This window comes from Neodiprion fabricii, chromosome 5 (genome assembly GCF_021155785.1).
Source record: "Neodiprion fabricii isolate iyNeoFabr1 chromosome 5, iyNeoFabr1.1, whole genome shotgun sequence".
Taxonomy (NCBI): domain Eukaryota; kingdom Metazoa; phylum Arthropoda; class Insecta; order Hymenoptera; family Diprionidae; genus Neodiprion; species Neodiprion fabricii.
The window spans coordinates 25211608-25233519 of record NC_060243.1 but is presented as its reverse complement, the minus strand read 5'-3'; the positions used below and the strand labels follow the sequence as shown (position 1 = coordinate 25233519).

The 21912-nt window shown below is 37.5% G+C and overlaps 8 protein-coding genes across 11 annotated transcripts; 7 read left to right on the top strand and 1 right to left on the bottom strand.

Moving 5' to 3' along the window:
* The first annotated feature begins 300 nt into the window (after positions 1-300).
* Positions 301-1449, top strand: LOC124182017 (zinc finger protein 567-like). The gene has a single exon (XM_046568793.1). It carries the CDS (start codon positions 301-303, stop codon positions 1447-1449), a length of 1149 nt encoding a protein of 382 aa, XP_046424749.1.
* A 700-nt stretch (positions 1450-2149) lies between these two features.
* Positions 2150-5569, top strand: LOC124182016 (gastrula zinc finger protein XlCGF58.1-like). The gene is made up of 3 exons (XM_046568792.1): positions 2150-2169; positions 2258-3355; positions 4204-5569. The coding sequence occupies exons 1-3, from the start codon at positions 2150-2152 to the stop codon at positions 5567-5569; spliced, it is 2484 nt and encodes an 827-aa protein (XP_046424748.1).
* Positions 5570-6076: 507 nt separating this feature from the next.
* LOC124182015 (gastrula zinc finger protein XlCGF58.1-like) lies at positions 6077-10051 on the top strand. Its single transcript, XM_046568791.1, has 3 exons — positions 6077-6145; positions 6219-7259; positions 7686-10051. Exons 1-3 carry the CDS (start codon positions 6105-6107, stop codon positions 8767-8769), a joined length of 2166 nt encoding a protein of 721 aa, XP_046424747.1. The 5' UTR covers positions 6077-6104; the 3' UTR covers positions 8770-10051.
* Positions 10052-10183: 132 nt separating this feature from the next.
* Positions 10184-11389, top strand: LOC124182014 (zinc finger protein OZF-like). Its single transcript, XM_046568790.1, has 2 exons — positions 10184-10221; positions 10303-11389. The coding sequence occupies exons 1-2, from the start codon at positions 10184-10186 to the stop codon at positions 11387-11389; spliced, it is 1125 nt and encodes a 374-aa protein (XP_046424746.1).
* LOC124183700 (oocyte zinc finger protein XlCOF6.1-like) lies at positions 10437-13396 on the top strand. The gene is made up of 2 exons (XM_046572541.1): positions 10437-10529; positions 12189-13396. The coding sequence occupies exon 2, from the start codon at positions 12196-12198 to the stop codon at positions 13291-13293; it is 1098 nt and encodes a 365-aa protein (XP_046428497.1). The 5' UTR covers positions 10437-10529; positions 12189-12195; the 3' UTR covers positions 13294-13396.
* An 893-nt stretch (positions 13397-14289) lies between these two features.
* Positions 14290-17800, top strand: LOC124183699 (gastrula zinc finger protein xLCGF3.1-like). Of its 2 annotated transcripts, none has more exons than XM_046572539.1 (3): positions 14290-14559; positions 14968-15051; positions 16718-17800. In XM_046572539.1, exons 1-3 carry the CDS (start codon positions 14417-14419, stop codon positions 17757-17759), a joined length of 1269 nt encoding a protein of 422 aa, XP_046428495.1. In that variant the 5' UTR covers positions 14290-14416; the 3' UTR covers positions 17760-17800. The 2 variants fall into 2 exon arrangements, with proteins under 2 accessions (XP_046428495.1, XP_046428496.1); XM_046572540.1 differs by lacking the exon at positions 14290-14559 and adding an exon at positions 14852-14870.
* Positions 17801-18238: 438 nt separating this feature from the next.
* Positions 18239-20991, bottom strand: LOC124183698 (F-box only protein 39-like). 3 transcript variants are annotated; one of them, XM_046572537.1, is made up of 8 exons: positions 20827-20991; positions 20050-20358; positions 19710-19942; positions 19468-19632; positions 19176-19402; positions 18912-19070; positions 18663-18827; positions 18239-18577 (listed from the first exon to the last, which is right to left on the bottom strand). In XM_046572537.1, the coding sequence occupies exons 2-8, from the start codon at positions 20239-20241 to the stop codon at positions 18426-18428; spliced, it is 1293 nt and encodes a 430-aa protein (XP_046428493.1). In that variant the 5' UTR covers positions 20242-20358; positions 20827-20991; the 3' UTR covers positions 18239-18425. The 3 variants fall into 3 exon arrangements, with proteins under 3 accessions (XP_046428493.1, XP_046428492.1, XP_046428494.1); XM_046572536.1 differs by lacking the exon at positions 20827-20991 and having other exon boundaries at positions 20050-20596; XM_046572538.1 differs by lacking the exons at positions 18912-19070; positions 20827-20991 and having other exon boundaries at positions 20050-20597.
* LOC124183708 (GSK3-beta interaction protein) lies at positions 20970-21485 on the top strand. Its single transcript, XM_046572555.1, has one exon. It carries the CDS (start codon positions 21084-21086, stop codon positions 21432-21434), a length of 351 nt encoding a protein of 116 aa, XP_046428511.1. The 5' UTR covers positions 20970-21083; the 3' UTR covers positions 21435-21485.
* Positions 21486-21912: the final 427 nt, after the last annotated feature.

The following is a 21912-nucleotide window of genomic DNA, read 5'->3' as shown; positions in this document are numbered from 1 at the left end:
ACTTGTCCATCGTGCAATGTTAAATTCCTGAAGAAAGATAATCTCAATACACATATGCGAATACACAGGGTAAAGGAAAAAAGCGTTGTTTACTTATGTAGTTTATGCAGTTTTAAATGCTATGAGCGAACAACCTTGTCCTCCCATGTTACCCGGAAACACAAGACACAAGGTTATGCAACTCATAGGGAGAGGTATCAATGCACCACGTGTGACTATAAATGCTCAAAGAAAGATAACTTAAACGCTCACATGTGGAGACATAGAGATGGTCAAAGCAATTCAATTCTTTCGTGCAAGATGTGCGGTTTCAAATCATTCAAGAGAAGTACACTTTCTTCTCATGTGACACGGAAGCACAAACGTAAACGTGAAGAAAAAACTATGAGTGCCATGATCGAGGAGTATTGTTGCAACACTTGTGCGTACAAGACCTGCAAGAAGGAAAATCTCCAGGCCCATGTACTAGGACATAAGGAAGTGGTGGACGAAGGCCCCTCACTCTCCTGTAATTCCTGCGAATTTAAGTGTGAAAAAGGCGTGCCGTTGGCCTCCTATGTAGTGGACAAACATAAAGCGGCCGAGGAGTTCAGATGCGACGTTTGCGACTTCAAGTGCTTCAAAAAGAGCACCATGTATTCTCATAAGCGTAGGCACAGAGCAGATAGTGATGGCAAAATTTACAATTGCAACGAATGCAAATTCAAAACCACCAAAAAAACTTCTCTTTATTCGCACATCAAAAGGAAGCACAAAGTACTAACAAAAAACGACGCTGGTATGGAACAAGTTACAGAATATTTTTACTGCAACCAGTGCGAGTACAAGAATAAAAATAAGTATGAATTGAAAGTGCATGTCGCAAGGAAACACACAGATGATTTCAAGTTTTCGTGCGAAACTTGCGGGAAGAAATTTAAGGTCAAAGGTGACTTGACCAACCATATAAGATTCAATCACAAGGAGGGACCAGTTATATGTGATGTGTGTGGCAAAACATGCCTGAACAGCAATTCTCTCTATGTGCATCAAAAGTTTGCTCATTACAAAGCTAAATACGAATGTCATATTTGTAAAAGGCGGCTCGTCACCCAAGAAAATCTCAATGAACACATGCTGCGACAGCATGAGAAACGGGAGAATGTTGTATGCGAGGAATGTGGAAAGACGTTTTCACGGAACAGCCGATTGAAAGTTCACATGAGAATTCATACAGGTGATAAACCATATACCTGCAATGTATGCGGCAAATCATTTGCTAGGCGGACAGCCCTCAAACAACACCTCCTAATACACACGGGAATTCGTCCCTACGTCTGTGACATTTGTGGCAAGTCTTTCACCCAAAAACCAGGGCTCATCAGCCATCGCAAGTCTCATCCCGGGATTCATCCTCCCCTACCAAGAGTTCTCATAGATCACATCTTGAACGACGTTATGAATAACTGACCCAACGTCTAGACTTGGACAGCATGAAAATCTCGTAATTTTCCCTTCAAGCATAATTATGAACATCGTACTACTTGCACTGGTATTACAGCAGTTCTACTTGTATTAATCCATTTGTTGATTTCCATCACATTATATTTTAACTCCGTACGTCTTTACTTACAATCACTAGTTTCAGGTATTCCAGGTACCCTGTTTGGAGCTAAAGTCTAGAGTATTTTGATTTATTGACAGACAATGAGCAAATTTGAAAAATGCATACTGGATGTTGTAGCTATGTTTATCAATACATCCGCAGATTGTACAGAATATCCACTTCTGAATAGCATTTACACTTTACACACGTGCACTGCTGTAAATTATAGGTGTTTTATAAAGAATAAAATTTGGAATTGTAAATAGATAACTCTTTCACAAATCAATAGGTAGGTATTCAATTAATCATAAACTCCCATCTCCATGCAGAATCCATATTCCTTGAAATAGAGTCAAGGCAATATTCAGATGAGTACTTAATATAATTATTGAAAACCAAATGTACTTCTTAGTAGTTTAGTTATATATGCTTAATACACGTTTTGTATTTGAATAGGACGTGAAACGCAAATCGGGCCATTTGACTTAAGAGATACGCACATAATTATACTATTGCTAAAGTAATATAAAATTTAAAAAGATCCTATCGTGTGTATCCTAATAGATGTATCCTAACATTTGCGTGTATGAAAAATTATAGGTACACTATCGTTACCAACCTGTGTTCTTCTCGTTGTATACACATACATTGATTACTTTCTTTGTGTTTTAGGAAAATATGCACCAGTGGTCGATTTATGTTCGGGAAGGAGTCAATCTTCATGCAACCATGGCAAATTGTGGAATTTGAAGGTTGCCTTTATTATGCATTTCTCCCAGCAAATCATTTGAAGGACTTAGTTGCACTTGACGAAGAAGAGCATAATCTGGACGAGGAAAGTGAAGATATTGAAAAGTTATTATCAGATAACAAAGGCACTCTTGTTAGCAATGATCAGGAAAGCAACGCAAACGTAGATCTCAACGAACTTAGCGATTACTGCCAGGTTAAAGTTGAAAGTAATTCAAGTGATACCGAATTGCCATCAAGGGTACAGATTGCGATCCCTAGTGTGGTTGAACTGGAGAGTACTTATTCATGCAGTGCATGTAACATAGATTTTGATCTCGAGATCATGCTGAGGAGGCACAATATAAAATTTCATAATCACCGAGCCCATAAGTACAAATGCAAAGTATGTCCGAAAACTTGCAAAACGTTGATGGCGTTTAAAATGCATGTAGATATGGAACACGAGAAGACTAAAGATCCTATTGTGTTTGTCTGTACATATTGCAAATTTGAATGCAAAAAAAGGACGACCCTTCACTCGCACGTCGCAAGGAAGCATGCAACACATCAGAAGGAGCATGAGGAGTATTTGTGCGACACTTGCGAATTCAAGTGCCAGAGTAGACGTCGATTGAAGGAACATCTTGAGAGAAAACATGCTGCTGACTACAAATATGTCTGCGAGATATGTGGTAAAAAGTTCAAAGTCAAGGGTGATATGAGACTTCACGTAAGATTTAAGCACAAAGAGGGACCTAGAATATGCGACGTCTGTGGAAAAACTTGTTCAAACAGTAACTCTCTTTACGTTCATCAAAAATGGGCCCATTTTAAACCAAAGTACGAGTGCCACATTTGCCACCGTCGCATGGTTACCCAATTTAATCTCGATCAACATATTTTACTACAACATGAAAGGCGAGAAATCTTTGTGTGCGAGGAGTGCGGTAAATCTTTCACTGAAAATCACAGGCTGAAACAGCATATGATGACTCACACTGGAGATAGACCACACACGTGTACGATTTGTGGTAAAGCGTTTGCTCGCCGTACAGCTTTTCGCCAGCATCTTTTAATTCATACTGGCAAACGTCCCTATGTTTGTGATATTTGTGGCAAAGCGTTCACTCAGAAACCAGGACTAATTTGTCATAGGAAATCACATCCAGGTGTACACCCTCCTTTGCCAGTTGTTCACATTGACCATATTATAAATGATTTCATGAAAAAATAGTCTAACGTAAGCTACAGGCAAGCTTATTAATATGCTATTAGTTCTGTGGCCTGACCATGCTTTATTTCAGATATTATATTATCTGATCTTGGTTAATATGATTGTGCTAACATACAATATTGTGATTGAGAGAACCGAATTCAATAGTATATCATACTTTGTATAGCAACTAAAAGAATTTTATTTAATAACATTATTAAATTAAATCTCCGTTACTATCACAATTTATGATGGACAAGCATTATCATTGACGTCTCGATGAATTTATTTTTGATTTTCTCATTTTGTTTATTTCTGGACATTTTATTGTTATGTTTATTATTCGAATGTGTAGTGCATATTATAGAGACGTATGAAAATAATAAAATTTGTAAAATATTCAAAGAATTATTATTTATGTTGCATACAATTGTGATCTGGATTTATGGTGCACTCTGAACTCTTTTGTAGTTGGGATACCAATCTGAGATCTAATATTCACAGGTATTTGTGCTAACCGGTAAATTTTTAAACACAATTATCAATGTTAGGTTATATATAAATATTATACCATCTCTTGATTCAAAGCTGGTACCTTTCATACGACAAGTAAGTTGCCTCTACTATGCAAATTATGTGAATCCTAATAATACTTCCTTAACTTCTGTTTCAGATTTTTATCAGCCAAGGACACAGAAAAACACCATGGAATATTTATATTTGGCAAGGAGTCTGTAATTATGCAAGAATGGCAGATTATCGAATTTGATGACAAGCCCTGTTACGCCTTTCTCCCTGCTAGCTGTTTCTCTGAAACTGTAAGCGATAAGCAACTAAATGAGGTCGATAATGATATCAATGTCGCTGCTGAAGAAAGCTATAAAAATGAGCCTGTGCCAGGGAGTGAGAATGAGTCTGAGTTGGGACTAACTGAAAATCACGAATCACCTATTGTCAGTGACGAAGACAGAGCACTCGATAAAGTTGAAAACGGACGCACAATAGGCGACTTGTATCAAGTAAAAATGGAAGGAAATACCGTTACTATTGAAAAATTGGCTGAGAATGTTACGGAATCTATAAATCAAGATAATGAACTTTCAGAAGAATCGAACAATCAGTTTTTTTCTGAACACGTGACACCTTTGCCAGATTCGATCATACGATCCCTCAAGTGTAAGGCTTGTTCAAAAACTTTTGACACAGAAATAGCATTTCGGAAGCACGTCGCATGGACGCACAAGAAGAAAGTTTGCATCGAAGAAAATGGGGCCTATGTATGCGCCGTATGTGATTTCAGGAGTTCAAAAAAATCTTCATTCATTGCTCATCTTGAGCGGCAACACGAAACACGCTCCAAATCATCACTGCTATTCCCCTGTGAGGCGTGTGGATTTGTGTGCAGGTCCAAACATTCTCTGCAGTCACACTTTACTCGGAAGCACACGGACTCTTACGAGTACCCATGTAAATTTTGTTCCAAAAAGTTTAAGGTGAAAGGAGACTTGACAACTCATGTCAGGTTTCATCATAAAGAGAAACCCACAATGTGCGATTTGTGTGGTAAATCATGCCGTAACAGTGGCTCATTGTACGTCCATCAGAAGTGGGCTCACTACAAACCCAAGTTTGAGTGTCACATTTGCAAACGACGAATGGTAACTCAGGAGAATTTAGACCAACATTTGCTTCTGCAGCACGAAAAGAAGGAAAGGATCATGTGCGCCGAATGCGGAAAGACGTTCAACAAAAAAGACTCTTTTAAGAGGCACATGTCTATACATACGGGTAACAAACCGCACCTCTGCCCTATCTGTAGTAAACCATTTGCTCGTCGATCTCAACTACGACAACATCTCTTGATTCACACTGGAAAGCGACCATTTGTGTGCGACATATGTGGCAAGGCTTTCACCCAGAAACCAGGCTTAATATGCCATCGAAAAACTCATCCTGGAACCCATCCTCCGCTACCTGTGATGCCAATCGGTGATATCGTCAACGATCTTGCAGGGTTTAAAAAGGACGATCAGGACTAAACCAATTTCAGAATAATAGTTGCTTTTACATGAATTTATTTTGTCATTCAATTCTCATTAACGCGTGCTCGGAAAATACCTTGTTTGTTGTGAAAAAGAAGCAAAAGATAAGATAACACCTATAACGACGAACTTATCCTGTTCTTTCAACTTATGCAAATTTTCTCAGGTATTCGGGATTATTTCTTCAGTGTATGGCATAACTACACCGAGAAAAATATAATTACCTATTATAGCGTACCAACTATAACTTAACAACATTACAATTATCATACACTCACCTCAGTGCAAATAATTGCTTAAGATGGTTCATTGTCAAATCTTTGTACCAATTGATGGCTGAAATAAATTTCTTTATTTTGTGAATTTTCCTTTAGTAGAAAACATGTAGCTCAGGGCCTGGCTGTGTGATAAAATTTGTGTGCGTGCTTCTTCTGTAATTTGTATGGATGTAAGAACATCAATAATTTTTGAATATAAATTTCAAGATAATTGTAAAACGTTACATACCAAGATTGGGTTTTAAACTGAAAATATGTTTCACAGGTCTTTACGACTCTGTTCAATACAGCCAAAGTAAGTAACATAGTGATGTCATGGTGTGTAGTTATTCTATTATTAATTTTGGTATTTACATTTTGTGTTTTAGAATATCAAATCTGCTTTGCAACGCAATTAGAATTGAATGCACCTCTGAGTATGTGATGCCTTCATCGAAGGGAGTTAGTGCTGAGACAACAGTGAAGAATAAGAAACCTAATGGTGAAAGTAGTACACGCAATCTGAAGAAGAGAAGGAAGAATGCAACTAGAATTTGTAACAAGATCTTGGTGAAATCCGCTCTAGTTGCCAAAAGTTATTCCTGCGATACATGCAACGTTAGTTTTTCCTTAAAAAGAAAACTTATCAGGCATATGAGTGTTCATAAATATATCTGTGACGCTTGCAATGAAAAATTTGAATCGAGGAACAAACTGAAAGCACATGTAGCATCCGCTCATGGGCCGGAAAAATATCCATGCACTGCGTGTGACCATGTGAGTAATAACAAGTGGTCGCTACACGACCACTTTGTCAGAAAGCACACAGAGGAATACAAGTTTTCGTGTAACGTTTGTAATAAAGAGTTTAAAATCAAGAACGACTTGCAAACCCATATAAACCGAAGTCACAGTGAGAATCCGCCTCTGGTTTGTGACATATGCGGTCATACCAATAAGAGCATCCATGCCCTAAAGTGCCATAAAAAGTACGCCCACCACAAGCCACAATTTAAGTGTAAACTCTGTAAAAGAAGAATGACGACTCAAGAGTATTTGGATCGCCATATGCAGGGGCATCAGACCAAGGAAAGAGTGATTTGTCCAACATGTGGTAAAACATTTCGTGAAAAATATTCATTGGATGTTCACACGATGATCCACACTGGCGTCAAACCTTTCATTTGTCCCGTTTGTGGCAAGTCATTTTCGCGTCAGACTGCACAGGAACAACATATTTTAATTCACATGGATAAACGTCCATATCTTTGCGACGTCTGCGGCCAAACCTTTGCTCAAAAACCAGGTTTAATATGCCATAGGAAAAGGCACCCTGGCCCCCTACCTCCACTCCCTGCCGTATCTGTCAAAAATATTGTCAACGACTTCACAAGAGATTATGTACAGAGACATTGCAATGACAAAGAATGACTGTCACATCGCCAGTTGCGCATTATTGAATACTTTTTGGACAAAGAAATGTGCTTTAGCTTGGGTTACAATGGTAAGTCTGTTGAGTAAAAATAGTTTTAAGACATACTGTAGGAAAAATATGATAGTTAAATACTGTGTAATAAAAGTAGAATTGAGGAACGACGTAGGTGAAATTACGTGAAATTAAATTGAAATCAAACAATTCAATGTACTCAAGAAATATATGTATATATATTCTCTAAAATAGAAGTTGTCGTGTTTATTTGACTCAATGAAATTCAGGAACCATTTCTTGCCTTAACGATTTAGAATGATAAACTAAACCCTGATCCAGTTAGTAGATATGCTCGAGCTTGTGCCTCTTGATGAAACTAATTTCGAGTGATTGAAAATGCATTTTAATAAATATATCTTTGTTCCAGGGTATCGACTACTGATCCTTTGAGCGTTTCATCGGACGGAGTGGTCGTACAAAAAAGACAAATAGTGAGAATTGAATGCACTCCTGAGTATATGATATGGCCTGACAAAAAAGTAGCTAGAGATGACATTAAGTTGCTGAGTAAAGAAACACATTTGGATTCTGTTTCGAAAAACCCAGATACAATTGTGGAGACAAGGAATAGTAAGCCAGTAAGAAGAGTCACAAGATCTAAGAAAACGTTCGAATGTAATTCATGTCAGAAGACATTCCTAAAAAAAAGCAATCTAGCAGAACATCTAAAGCAGCATAGACACAAGTGTACAGAATGTGGGAAAACTTTTAGCTTGAAGCGATACCTCAGTACACACTTTGAAAAAATACACAGACCGCAGTTGTACGAATGCAGTGTCTGCGACTACAAAAGTAACAACAAAGGAACTTTGAAAAACCATTTCATTCGCCTTCATACCAGTGCGTTTAATTTTTCCTGTGACTCTTGCGGCAAGCAGTTTAAAATAAAGAAAGCTTTGAATCACCACATGAAGCAAAATCACAGTGGAAATCCGCCCATAGTATGCGACGTCTGTGGGCACTTTAGTAAAAATTTACATGCCCTCAAAGCACATATGAAGTATCGCCATTACAAACCTGAGTTTGAGTGTAATATTTGCAAGCGAGGAATGACAACGCAGGAGAATCTCAAGCAGCACTTGTCGTGGCATGAAAATAAAGAGAAGATTGTTTGTCCGACATGTGGGAAAAGATTCCGCGGTCGTGATTTGGATTCTCATATACGAGTCCACACAGGCATCAAGCCTTTTCCATGCTTAGTGTGTGGAAAAACCTTCAGACGTCAAACCGCTCAGGAACAGCATGTCCTCATTCATACGGGAAAACGACCGTACATATGTGATATCTGTGGCCAGGCATTTGCTCAAAAACCTGGTTTGATATGTCACAGGAAGAGACACCCTGGACCTTTGCCCCCACTGCCAGCCGTCTCCATTAAGACCATCATTACAGAATTTGCCAGAGAGTATGCTGGCAAAAATAGCAGTGCAGATCAGAGTGGGAACACGTAACCAGCTACAAGTACGAGATGAAATTTAACCCTATCGTCTTTGTATTAAGTAAGGAGCCTAGTTCCCACACTGCAAGGTTTTATCCTAACAAGCTTTCTTGCATTCGAATAATGGTTTTTAACGCCATTGCCGAACCGATGCATAAATAGACATTAATTCATCAAAATTTAATGTGATTAACGGTTTGAGAATGTTCATTTTTTAAGTTTATTTTTCACAAGTGAATCAGCTGTGCGTTTGGCTAGTGAAATATCTTTGTAAAATATTACTAGCTTTTTTATCTTGTACATATGATGGAAATTATATGCTTAAGAAAAAAATACATGGAAACGAATGTTCATCGAGATAAGCAGGTTTGTTTTGACTGTGCAACATTCACTCTGTTACGCATTGATGAAGATTGCATCACTGTAAAACTGAAAACGTAGTCAGTGTATAATCATCGAAACTTTTATTACAATATTCTAATGTAGTAGTATTATTATAGGATAAGATTGTATTTATATTGCATAATTTTCCAGGCTAGTTTCAATATTTCTACTTACGGTAATACAGCTCTAAACTCTACGTACGATATTGGTATGTAAGCATATCGTTAACACGATACATTGTGCATATCAAAGCTTATTCATGGCAAATGACATTAATCATCAAATGACTTTGTTTTAGGAAAAAATCATCTTACTCCTCAAACATGCCTGTCCACTTACAATATGAAATTACAAAGTATTGATTACTTTACCAAATTTCAAATAATAGTCGGGAAGCGAAGGTCTATGCTGATATGAGGCTGGCACAAATTCCCAATCCTACATCAATGAGTCTACTACGGAAAATGGGGATTGGAATATTACTCTAATGTTATATTCCATAATTAAAATCATGTTGTTTCACGGAACAGTAATGCAGCGTACATACAAGTTGCAAAGTCCTGTTAAAACCTAGTCGATAGTAGTACTCAAAATTTACACAAAACAAGTATGTAGGCACAGGTATATGATTGTGGCGTGAGAAACTATAAACTACGTAGTTTGAAAGGATCTTTAAATACTTATTTCATGTGAATGTAAATCATCTGAGGCATTGCATGGAGCAGTTTCACAGAGGTAATTTACCAATACCATGTGTCACATGTGACCAACTTTTACTTAGGAATCCGGGTTGATTTGTAAAAGGAAAAGGTACAATAATTGATTTTCATTTTTGACTCTCGTCACCATAAAACAAAAATCGTTTTATCGTAAGATGTCTCTGTGATGTAATAAAACCGTTACTTTATCAATATTGTCTTTTCTAATCCCTAATTGAGCTCTGTACATGGAACATATGGCTTTCAGTGTTAAGAATACCAATTTTCCATGGGTACCCATCAAGCGATATGTTGACAAATAAAGTAATAATTAATTTGTATAATATGACTGTCGGATTAATTATATCTACCATATTTATCAAGTAAGTATTTAAATTTTATGGCCATTAAACCTCATCCTTTGATGTAACTGAAATGGTGTCTCTGCCCTTTTTCTGTTTTAGACTCATACCATCAGATCCCTTGAGCATTCCATTATCGCAATGTCGAGTATCTTCTGCAACAAGTGTGCACTTTTTGAATAATGAACGCACACCGGAATTGATGATTGAGATAATAGAAAAGGTTACCAAGGAAACCCGAAAGAAGCGTAAGAGTAATAACAGACCCAGTGTTATGCTTGGAGAGACTGAAGTAAACTTTGAAATACGTGATACGAAATTGGATCAAAGTAAGAATACAAAGAAGGGAATAAAATTGCAATGTGACTTATGCGAAAAAGTATATTTTAATAAAAATAAGCTTGCATCGCACATAAAACAGCACGCCTACAAATGCATGACGTGCGCGAAAACCTTTGCCCTAAAACGGGACCTTAAACTTCATATGGAGGAAATTCACGGGCCACAAATGCACGAGTGCAGCGTATGTGAATACAAGAGTAATAAAAAGTGGACACTGAGGGATCATTTCGTCAGAAAACACACAGACAACTATCAGTTCTCATGTAAATTTTGTAGTAAACTATTTAAAATACAAAATAATCTAAAACAACACATTAACCAGATGCACAGCGGCAATCCACCTATTGTCTGTGAAGTTTGCGGTCATGAAAGTAAGAATTTACACGCTTTGAAGTCTCACATAAAGTATATTCACGAGAAGCCAGAGCATGTTTGTAAAATTTGTAAACGGCGGCTTGTCTCCCAAAAAGGGCTTGAGCAGCACCTTCACTGGCACGAAACCAAGGAGAGAGTTGTATGTGAACAATGTGGAAAAATGTTTCACATCCCGTACGATTTGGAAGTCCATATGCGATCGCACACCGGTATTAAACCTTACTCCTGCACCGTATGCGCTCAGTCATTTGCTCGCAGGAATACTCTCAGACAACATCTGCTCATTCACACTGGAAAACGGCCCTACGTATGTGACATATGCGGCAAGACATTCACCCAGAAACCCGGGCTAACCAGTCATAGAAAATCACATCCTGGTTCTCATCCGCCACTACCCAGAGTTTATATTGATAGCATTCTCCAGGGTTTATCTAGGGATACAAAAGATCATCCAAAAGAGGTCCAAGATTGATTGATTGTGTTTTATAGGCTTGTTGGTAAATGTAAAAGGTGGCAATAATGAAGAAAACGAGTTGAAAAGTTGTTGTTCGAAGTAGAAACTTATTTTGAAATTTATTTTGTTTTTTTTTTCAATCTCTTACAGATGATTTATGAGATTAATTTGATTAAGGTCAAATTTGGAGTAAGGTGTCCATTAGCAACATTTTTTTTCAGGCATCCAGCTTCTGAAAGTCTTATTTGAAATACCACTGAGTATGCCAGATTTACTCTACACTTCAAACAATAATATCTATCATTTCTTCGATACAGTCAAATGAAGCATGTCACTAGTTTGTTTATTCATTCCATGATAGATTTGGTCATCTTTAAAAACACACGTTCTTAGTTGGATTCAACACAACAGTGTGGTTTAGAAAATTTAGAGACTTCCGAAGTTACTTGAATTTAATTTTGTACAGCAGAAGCGTATTTAAAACATGGTTATCGACAAAGAATATCAAAATTTCTGAAAGCTACAATACCAAGGTTTTTAGTTTGTCTTGACCTTACTATTCTTGTACAGTACAATAAAACGTTGAATGAAATGTATCTAAACCCATGTATCTTAGTTCATTTCGTACCATTTAATTGTAGTGTTTCAATTCCAATATCTCCCATGATTTGATTTTTAAAGGATAGGTATAAGCTGCGTCCAGTCCCAAATTCCAATCGAATTTCGATTAGATATTTACAACTACAGAGCCAACTACTAGCTACTACTAGCAGCAACGAATATATATTTAAATGATGAAAAAAATTTGTTTTTCTAGGATATCTATGCCTGACCCACTGTTACTAAGAAAACAACATCAAGAGAAGAGATCAAGGGCCGTCGTGACACAGAAACAATCGAAGCCAAAGTTGATACTCCCAAAATCTTTATCGCCTGAATATGCCGTTGTGCTGCCAAAATCATATATCTTGATAAGTTCAGATGGAAAGCCGCCCAGTAAAGTCCGTCAAGATATTGATGTACTGAAACTGGTTGAACAAGCAGAAGGAGAAAAGGTTGAGTCGCTCTATGAAAGGTACTCGTGCAACATTTGCAGTGTTAAATTTGCAAAACGAACACTGTTTGTTAAACATGTGAAAATGCATACGTACAGGTGTGAGACTTGCCTGAAACCCTTTAAAAGTGAGATTGATCTTGACCTGCATTTGAAGACCCATGGATCACAAGAGGACGTCAAATTGGAATATCCTTGTAATGTCTGCAATTATGTCAGCAAGAATAAACGTATTCTTGAGGCCCATTTCATAAGAAAACATACAGACGTTTACAATTTCTCTTGCGAGGTATGCGGAAAGGCGTACAAAATAAAAAATGACCTAAGAACGCATGTGATCAAGTATCACAGCGGAAACCCACCTGTAGTATGCGACGTCTGTGGAAAATCATGTGTTGATAAACACACCTTGAAAGTGCACCAGAAGTTTGCTCATTACAAGCCACAGTTCAAATGTTCTATTTGCCCAAAACGAATGGTATCTCAAGAAAATTTGGACCAGCATGTTCAGTGGCATAATGAAAAAGTGATATGCGAAGAGTGCGGCAAGACATTTTCTGAAAAATGTTCATTAGCAGTTCATATGAGAACACATACTGGCGACAAGCCCTACCCTTGCCCCGTGTGTGAGAAATCTTTCGCTCGTTCCGGTGCTCAAAGGCAGCATATCCTAACTCATACTGGTCAGCGTCCTTATGTATGCGATATCTGTGGCAAGTCGTTTACGCAAAAGCCTGGATTGATTTGTCACAGAAAGACACACCCAGGGCCATTACCTCCACTTCCGCCATTATATATTGAGGATATATTAAAACAGTTTGAAGCAGATTGCCTCGACAAATACAAAAACTCTCCAGAGAATAAATGACTTGTAAATACAACATCCTTCCTCTAATAGCAAAAGTGAGGTATCACTGTACCGCGTAAATTTGTGTATAAATATAAAATTCCATGCTCCAATAAGCCACTGTAATAATATACTTGGTATGATTATAATCTGTATAAATTAAACCCTATAGTCGTAATTTGTTAAATTTTAGATGTTTCCTAGGCTGTTTCAAACTTGCTGAAAAGATTTTGAGTGTTATAATCTTAGAGCCGATAGATACACGGCATATGGTTAAGAGTTACTTTAGGTAATATTAGATACTTACGTTCAGTTATTAGCTTATAAGGGACTATATAGGGTAACCTATAGTCATGAAGAAAGAACAGCCACTTCAGCTTATTTTCTGTTTCAGGAGTTCATGGAGTAAATCAAGCAAACGAGCAATACACAAATGCAGAAAATGTGATGCTGTATTTTTTCACATGACTAAACTCATTGAACATTTGAAAAATGCGCATGGGATTGAACGTGCATTCAAATGTGATCAATGCGGCAAAGCGTTTCGTAGTCCGATGAACATCAAAAGACACAAACTAATACACACTGGAATAAAGATATTCGCTTGCGATATCTGCAGTTACTCGTGTAATCAAAAAGCAAATTTGGAATATCACAGACGGAGGCATGCCAAGGATTACGCTTATAAATGTGAATTATGCAATAAGGGTTTTCTCTCCAAGAAAGAGTATGTTGAGCACAAGAATGTTCACTCTGGTAAAAAACCTTATACCTGTGAGCTTTGTCCAAAGTCTTATCCTTATAAGAATAATTTACTGGTTCATAAACGAGTACATCACCCTGAATTGATGCAAATTATCGATAGATATAATTGTGCCGTTTGCTCCTCGAATTTTCCATACAAAAGACTTTTGATGCGGCATATGAAATCATGTCATGGGGTAGAACAAAATTTGAAAACCTTCCTCTGTGACCTTTGCGGAAAGCAGGTTTCCTCCCAAAGTGTTTTGGTAACACACACAAGGACGCATACTGGTGAAAAACCAGTCAGCTGCGAAATATGTGGAAAACATTTTAGTTCTCGAGAGAATGTAAAACTACATCAACGCACGCATACGGGGGAAAAACCGCACATTTGTTTGCAATGTGGAAAAGGCTTCACCCAGAGAACTTCCTTGGTCTTTCATATGCGATACCACACTGGGCAACGACCATATCAATGTTTAATTTGCAAGAAAGGATTTGTCTCCAACACATTCCTCAAGAAGCACCAAAAAACCCACAGCAGTAATCTTATATCGTCATAGTATAAATATCACTGTCCAATAAATGTGGACACAAAAATAAATAAAAAATATCTGCCTATAGAGCCGAATGAAAATAAAACCAATAATAAACCAATGTATACTACCACATATTGTTTTAATATTCGACTCTATTGATAGACATTACCAAATGTCAGCATTTTCTGCCAAGCAGTTACTTTTTTTCTTCAACAGGAGAATACCATATGCTCATAACGTGGAACAAGTATTTAACGTGCGAGCTGTTCAGAGCTATGTGATTTAAAGTAGGCTTTAAAGACATTGGCATACGACGTACGTGTATATGCTTGAGAGTTAGGATATTGATTCCTCAATTTTTTCTGGTAACGTTGATAAAAGTAATATTTAGTTACGTGAAATTATGTTACAGCCAGTGGTCCACCGATCATATTCAGTTTGATGAAACCGAGTTTAAGATGAAGCTCGAGAACGACCCTATCTCCACCGAAGTAAAGTAAGTAAAACAAACCTATCGTCATCTCTGTAATAGCTAAATGCAGGGCTGCAAAGGGTTTTTAAATGCAACCCTTCTTCACCACTAAGTAAGCAATTTTGAGGATTCAATAATTTTCAGAGGGTGTAAGAAGGATAGAGAATTCTTCTGATTATTTAGAAACTCAAAAGTTAGTCGTACCCATCACTTGCGCTCTAACACCAATTTCATTTGCATTGAAATATACAAAAAACAAAATCGTAACGAAAATCAGGTTACTGAGGAGCGGACCAATTAGTTGTACTCAAAATTGAAATTGATGATCTGTTTGCATTATGCTTATAGTTCACATTATACTAGAGCAATCATTGTCCAAATGAATGTAGTTTCTCTACAGTTTTCTTAACATGCTTCCTAGTCTATTTATATTCATGTAAATTTTCAGATCAGAGAGCAACATTAAGGCGTGTGAAATTTGCAATGAAAAATTTCACTTTGTAACACGGCTAGTTGCACATCTCAGAATAGAGCATGGCATTCAGAAACCTTTTAAATGTACATCATGCTGGAGAACTTACGCACAACAATTCATGCTGAATGCTCATATTAAAAAGTCTCACACTCCGAAGAATATTTCCTGTGACCAGTGTAAGTTCATATGTGTTACAAATGCGGATCTAGAGAGGCACAAGAAGAAACAGCATGTGCCAAAAGTGAAATTTTACTGTGAAGTATGCTGTGAAACTTTTACTGATGAGGAACAATTTGTAACGCATACAGCTATACATAACTTTATCGACTATCAACAATGCAATAGATGTAGTATTACCTTCAACGATATTGAATCTCTAAAGGAGCATCACAGATTATATCATTTCAATCAGCCAGCAGAGGAAGAAAGTGAAGATTCTAAGCATAAATGTAAAATTTGTGGCATGGGTTACAAGTTTAAATCCGTATTGAAGCAACATAAGCTTGATATTCACGGTATTCCTAATTATGAACGACCCCGGCGTAGGTATCTCTGTGCGCTATGTGGAAAAGAGTTGAAAACAGCGAAGGGCTTTCAAATTCACAATCGAAGTCATACTGGTGAAAAACCTTATACTTGTGAAGTATGCGGAAAATGCTTCGCTTGTGAAACGTTACTGAGAACGCACAACGTTACACATACAGGCGAAAGAAAATACACGTGTGATCAGTGTGGAAAATCATTTACCCAACGATCCACTCTTGTTGTGCACAAAAGATATCACACCGGTGAACGACCGTATGTCTGCCAAAAATGTAGCAAGGGATTTGTCACTCGCACTGTCCTGAATACTCATCTAAAATCTTGTCACTGACAATACCAGGTAAGCTCGACGAAACACTTAAATCGCGTTCCATTTCGAATAAGTAAATAAAAATTGGTGTTAGAGGGTAGTGAATATCTTTTAGCTTTTATATTATATCTTCTGTTGATGTTTCAATGAGATCTTGACACAATGTTACTAAAATCTATATATCGTCGTTTGTCTTACACCCTAAGTAGAGCTCTGTTCATATTGTCAACGATTTCTGACCTCCACTGTATCCAATTAGTCTTCGTAATAATAACTTCGCAAATACAGGACCAATATTTTCAAAGCCACTGCTATTTTGGATGTTAGTGCAAATGAGTTTGATAGTGATTGTCGTTTTACAGAAGATTCTTGCTGCTCGCAAATAATGAGAAGTTAGCGGTATTTGAAGATGAAGCAGCTGGGGAGGTAGTTGTGAATCAGGTGATGGTGAGCAGAGTTGAGAAATCGGAGAATGCAACATCAATGCCTAAAGTTGAACCGTCGAAGAATACAAAAAAGTCGGCCAAGTGTCACATCTGTGATATTGAGCTGAATTACGAAATACGAATGATTGAACATCTCAACATAGTGCATGGGATTGCGAAGGCATTTGAATGCAATGAATGCTCTCGTAGTTTTAGCACACCACGGCAACTGAAGCAACATGTAAAGATTCACAAAGCCCAGATTGTTTACAGTTGCGACGAATGTGATTACAAGTCGTTGCACAAGGTGAATATTGGCCTTCACCAGAAACGACATCATTGGAAAGATTACTCGGTGTTCTGTGAGATTTGTGAGAAGGGATTCATAGCACAGGGGGAGCTCAAGGCTCATCTGATTTCGCACGAAGTTGCTAGACCATTTGCGTGTACGACTTGCGGAAAGTCATTTAAAAGTAAAGACCACGTTAAGGGTCATGTCAGAACATTGCATCCAGAGATGTGTTCCAGCAACACGGTGAAGAAATATTCTTGTGAAATTTGTGGCCAAAGTTTTTCCCACAAACCGTTGTACTATAGGCATAAGCAGGATGAACACGGTGAAAAAAATTGTCGGAGAAAGAAGCAGTTGTTCCTCTGTGATTTGTGTGGCAAGGCGGTAACTAGCCTTGCAAGCATGCAGGTACACAGAAGAATTCACACAGGGGAGAAGCCGTTCACATGTGAAGTGTGCGGAAAATGTTTTGCATCTATGGGTCTGTTGAAAACTCATAACATTACCCATTCCGGGGAAAGGAAACACACCTGCGATGACTGTGGTAAAACTTTTACACAGAGATCAACATTGGTTGTTCACAAACGTTATCACAGTGGTGAAAGGCCTTATGTATGCATCAAATGTAACAAAGGATTTGTGACGCGAACTATTCTTAATCTTCATCTTAAAAGTCGTCGTCATTAGACGAAAGAAGATGATGTACATTTCATCGAGGAGTTCGAATAATAATTTTGTCGCATTTCAACTTTACGTTATTACTAATATTATATACCTAGTTCGTACGAGTTTCTTTCATTATTCGATGTTTGCTTCTCCTTTATTTAAATTCTGATAAATACATCAAAAAAGACACGTAGCTGATTTGTTGTAAACACTTTATACCTATTTCTATTATAAATACGACTGTATTGCATATCTCATACAAGACATTAGTATCAATGTATCAGATATTTAGATTTTCTCAGATAATGTTGTTATTATTGGTAAAAGCTATCCGTTAATCTTGCATAAATTTTATTAATTGATTTCATTAATTTTTTTTCTTTAGCATTTTTATTTTATTAGTTTCGTGGCATGATGTATTTTTTATTATTAAATCGTATGTGTGGTGAGACTTGAACTGTTCCAAAATAATGTGTTATGCGGTTAATAAAAACGTTTAATTACTGCAATGCCAGGGAAGTATTAAATTTACATAATTCTTTATCTATGGCACTGATGAACTCTGGACAACTTAATTTTGCAATTCAGCTTTAGATATCAATTGCGTACCACCAATTTTGTACTTTAGCACTTCCAGCTGAATGTTGGAAAGCGTAATGATATTAGATTTAATGGAGCAAGAAATTTTCAGTGAAATATCAAAACTGAAGCAGGGTCTTCAATGCAGAAATCAACTCCTTGCTGCACCATTTTATGATCATATTGATAGCCAATGTCATCCAAGATTGCTCGATTGTGTGAACTTACATTACGTGGTTTCACATGGATTCGTTGAAAACCTGTGCCCGTCAGTAAGGAATGTATTGACGAAAAAATGATTAAAACGCAAATATATGAAATTCGTATATTCATTTTTAAACTTACATGTCTTGCTGGCTGTTTGAAGTTCACAAATGTCTCGCAGAGTGTCCAAGCTTCTGAGAACACCGTCGTATTGCAACTGTGTTAATTGTTTGCAGCGAACCAAAAGAGATACTAATAAATCGTCTAGCAATTCTCGATTGTTTCGCAACTGGAGCATGACCTCAGCTGTAAATTTATATAATTTGAATCAATTGTGTTCAAAGGTAAGTCAAACTGAATTTCACAACATTTGATCCATATCAAACGCACACAATGTGTTAGTATAGTGCATTATGAGTAGTCCAACGGTACTCCGAAAATTACGAGATCTACTCTGATCCCATACGTGGCCGCTGAACATTTGAAAACTGCCAAGTGGAACACTGGGCAGTAACAAATAGCACATGTCCTCATAGTGCGAGATGTTCACTGTAAATTCAAGTACTAGGTTCATGCTAAGCTTACAATAAACTAGTTGATAATTTCTTTATTATGTGTGAGTTCAGAAAGATATATTTTAATTATATTTCATACCTATTGTGTAGGAAACTGTCAGCTTAGGACATGCAACGGCAAGTTCATGCCAAGCTGTGTTAGCAATTGTGTGTTGCCTGGAATCAGAGTCTCGAACAGATATATGAAGTGTGCGAAGGGCCAAGGGTACAGCGCTGGCTAAAGCATGGAGGGCACTGTCCGATAAAGCTGGATAATCTAGTTTCAGAGTTGCCAAAGCTCGTAGTCGACCAAGTAAGCGCAGATACCTAGAAAGTAGATCTGACTTAAGGAATCTATGAAACTCTTATATTATTTGGTGAAAAAGAATCACCTGGGGTTGCTGTGAGGTGCTTGCCATTCCCTGAAAGCACCTCGAAGATCCAATGACTCTAGGCGATTCCCAGATGCTCTTACCGCAGAGCCCAAAATTCTCAAAACGTCACTGACTCCTAAATTAGCATTCAATAGGTTCAGAGTCTCAAGATTGTGCTGGTAGCTGTGACGATAAAAAATGTCTCGTGACAGACGCTTTATTGTTTTTTATTTCTGTCATTCGTTCTTTGTATTGCTCACCCTAAGAAATTAGCTACCGCGCATAGAAGTTTTCCTCGATTACCCCACTTGCAACTGAATACCCAGTCGGCGAGGATGAGCTCTTTCAATTGCACATCTTTCGTTCTAATGACGTTGAGGAAATCTGCACCCGCTTCTGACTGAATGTTACGTGCAAACCGTGTCTCCCTTGGAATTACATATGGCCTAGACCAAGCTAGCTCCAGGCGACGCATGTACTGCCCGTACTTGACCTTGGGATAGAAAATTGAAGATGTTTTGACATATTATTGGTAGGCAGATTTTTGACATATTAATGGCCAGGATTCTGAAAAAAATTATCATTGCGCAAGGTAACCACCGCAAGCTCTTTTGCAAGTGGTAATTCACCACGCAGATCACGATCGATGAGGACTGTCACTGAGCGCCAAAGAATGGGTGAGGACATGGCATGCTTCCATGATTTGCAGACCTCTCCCAAATTTGCCCGGTCTCTGCTGTTTAAGTGCCTGAATATTTCTGTAAGTATCAGCTCTGGCAGCTGATCCCACATCTCCCAGCTTCAATCTGTCCTGACCTCATCTCATTTCATCGTCGTTACATCTGAAGTACCTCTTTCTCATCGGTCATCATTGCCATCTATATCTACTCACTCGGTTGTACCAGGTGTCTTAAATTTTATGCAATTCAATCTTATTGTTGGACCAAAATTACAGTTTGACGTAAGAACATGGGTGTGACTGGCAGTATATCATTAAAAAAAACTGGTGATGTCAGGTAAGATAATACATGAATGTCAAGGTACAGGAAGCGTTCTGCCAGTTATGAGGTTCTCATTTTGTTGAATAGTTATTGTGAAGTAAAAAATATGACTAGAACGTACATTCATAATTCAATACAATTTTCTTGCGGTAAGAAATTGAAGAGTATTTTTTCAAATAAGAAAAGCTGATCTTTTCTCTTATAATTAAAGATTTACAAAAAAAAATTTACCTTAATTTCATTGCATAGTTATTACTCATTGTTAACGGCTCGCCGTTAGAGATCAATTTATTAACTATTCATCACCAGATAAATAAGACAATGCAGGATAAGGGTTGAAAAAAAGCAATATCAATAAAAATAAACTGTTTTATACCTTTATTAATTTTTTATCAACAAGATTATGTCTTACATATGTTGATACGATCTTTTTCATTTTACTAATATATTAGCGATTTTATTTCAGTAATTTGAATATTTGAAAAATGAGTAAAATCTTCACATTTCTGTACCAATCGGAACACCGAAACACCTACCTAACCTGACCCGTATTGACATACACGTAGTCTGTTGGTTAAATTTGTTGTTTCGTGTACAGAGGCGAAAAACTAGAAATAAGTAGCACAGGCTAAAATGGAAAGTAGTGAAGACAAAGTATTTGATAAGGAGCAGTGGAAACTTGAGGCAGAAGCGGTGATAGCTGATGTTAAGTGCCACGTCAAAGAATTGAAATTATCAGACAAACTACCGAATACGAACAATCGTGTGTATTTAAACTTGACGACGCTGGAAGAAGTCAAATATTGCGTAGAACTGTCGCCCCTCGGTTTTGCCGTCGTAGATAAGACATATGACAGCGATTTGAACCGAGAAGCTCAATATTACGAAACCCCTTACAGCCTGCTGAACTACATCAGCCCCGAATATACGCGGTCCTTTGGATTGTTGCTCCACGAAAAACTTAGCAAAATCACACATAAATAATGCAATAAATACGGTGTACCGTCGTACAAAATAAAAGCGATCATATTCGAATCGTTGTCCAGAACTGATTCATTTACAATCTTTCATGATTACATCATAACCTGATTATCACAAGTTCGCATGTTCATCATAACCTCAAAAGCAAACTATAGATCTTTCTAATCCACGGTGTAAGAATAAGAGGTGGTCCCGGTGGTTCGGTCCGACTCGCGCCGGATGGTGTTGTTATTTTAATACAATTCAACAGTCTAGTTCAGGTGTCGCTTGTGCCGAAAATTTAAAGCGTCTTTCAGAACAGTTTGTATCCACACTAAAGTTAACGTACATATATGAGTTAACGTCACACAATTCATCAAGTTCACTTTTTAAATAAATTATGGTTTTTGGGAGCGCCGGACAACGATAATGGTGTTTCCGAATGCCGGCATCTGTGCTGACATTAGGATATACAGCAGCACTTTCCAATATTTTTCGTCAC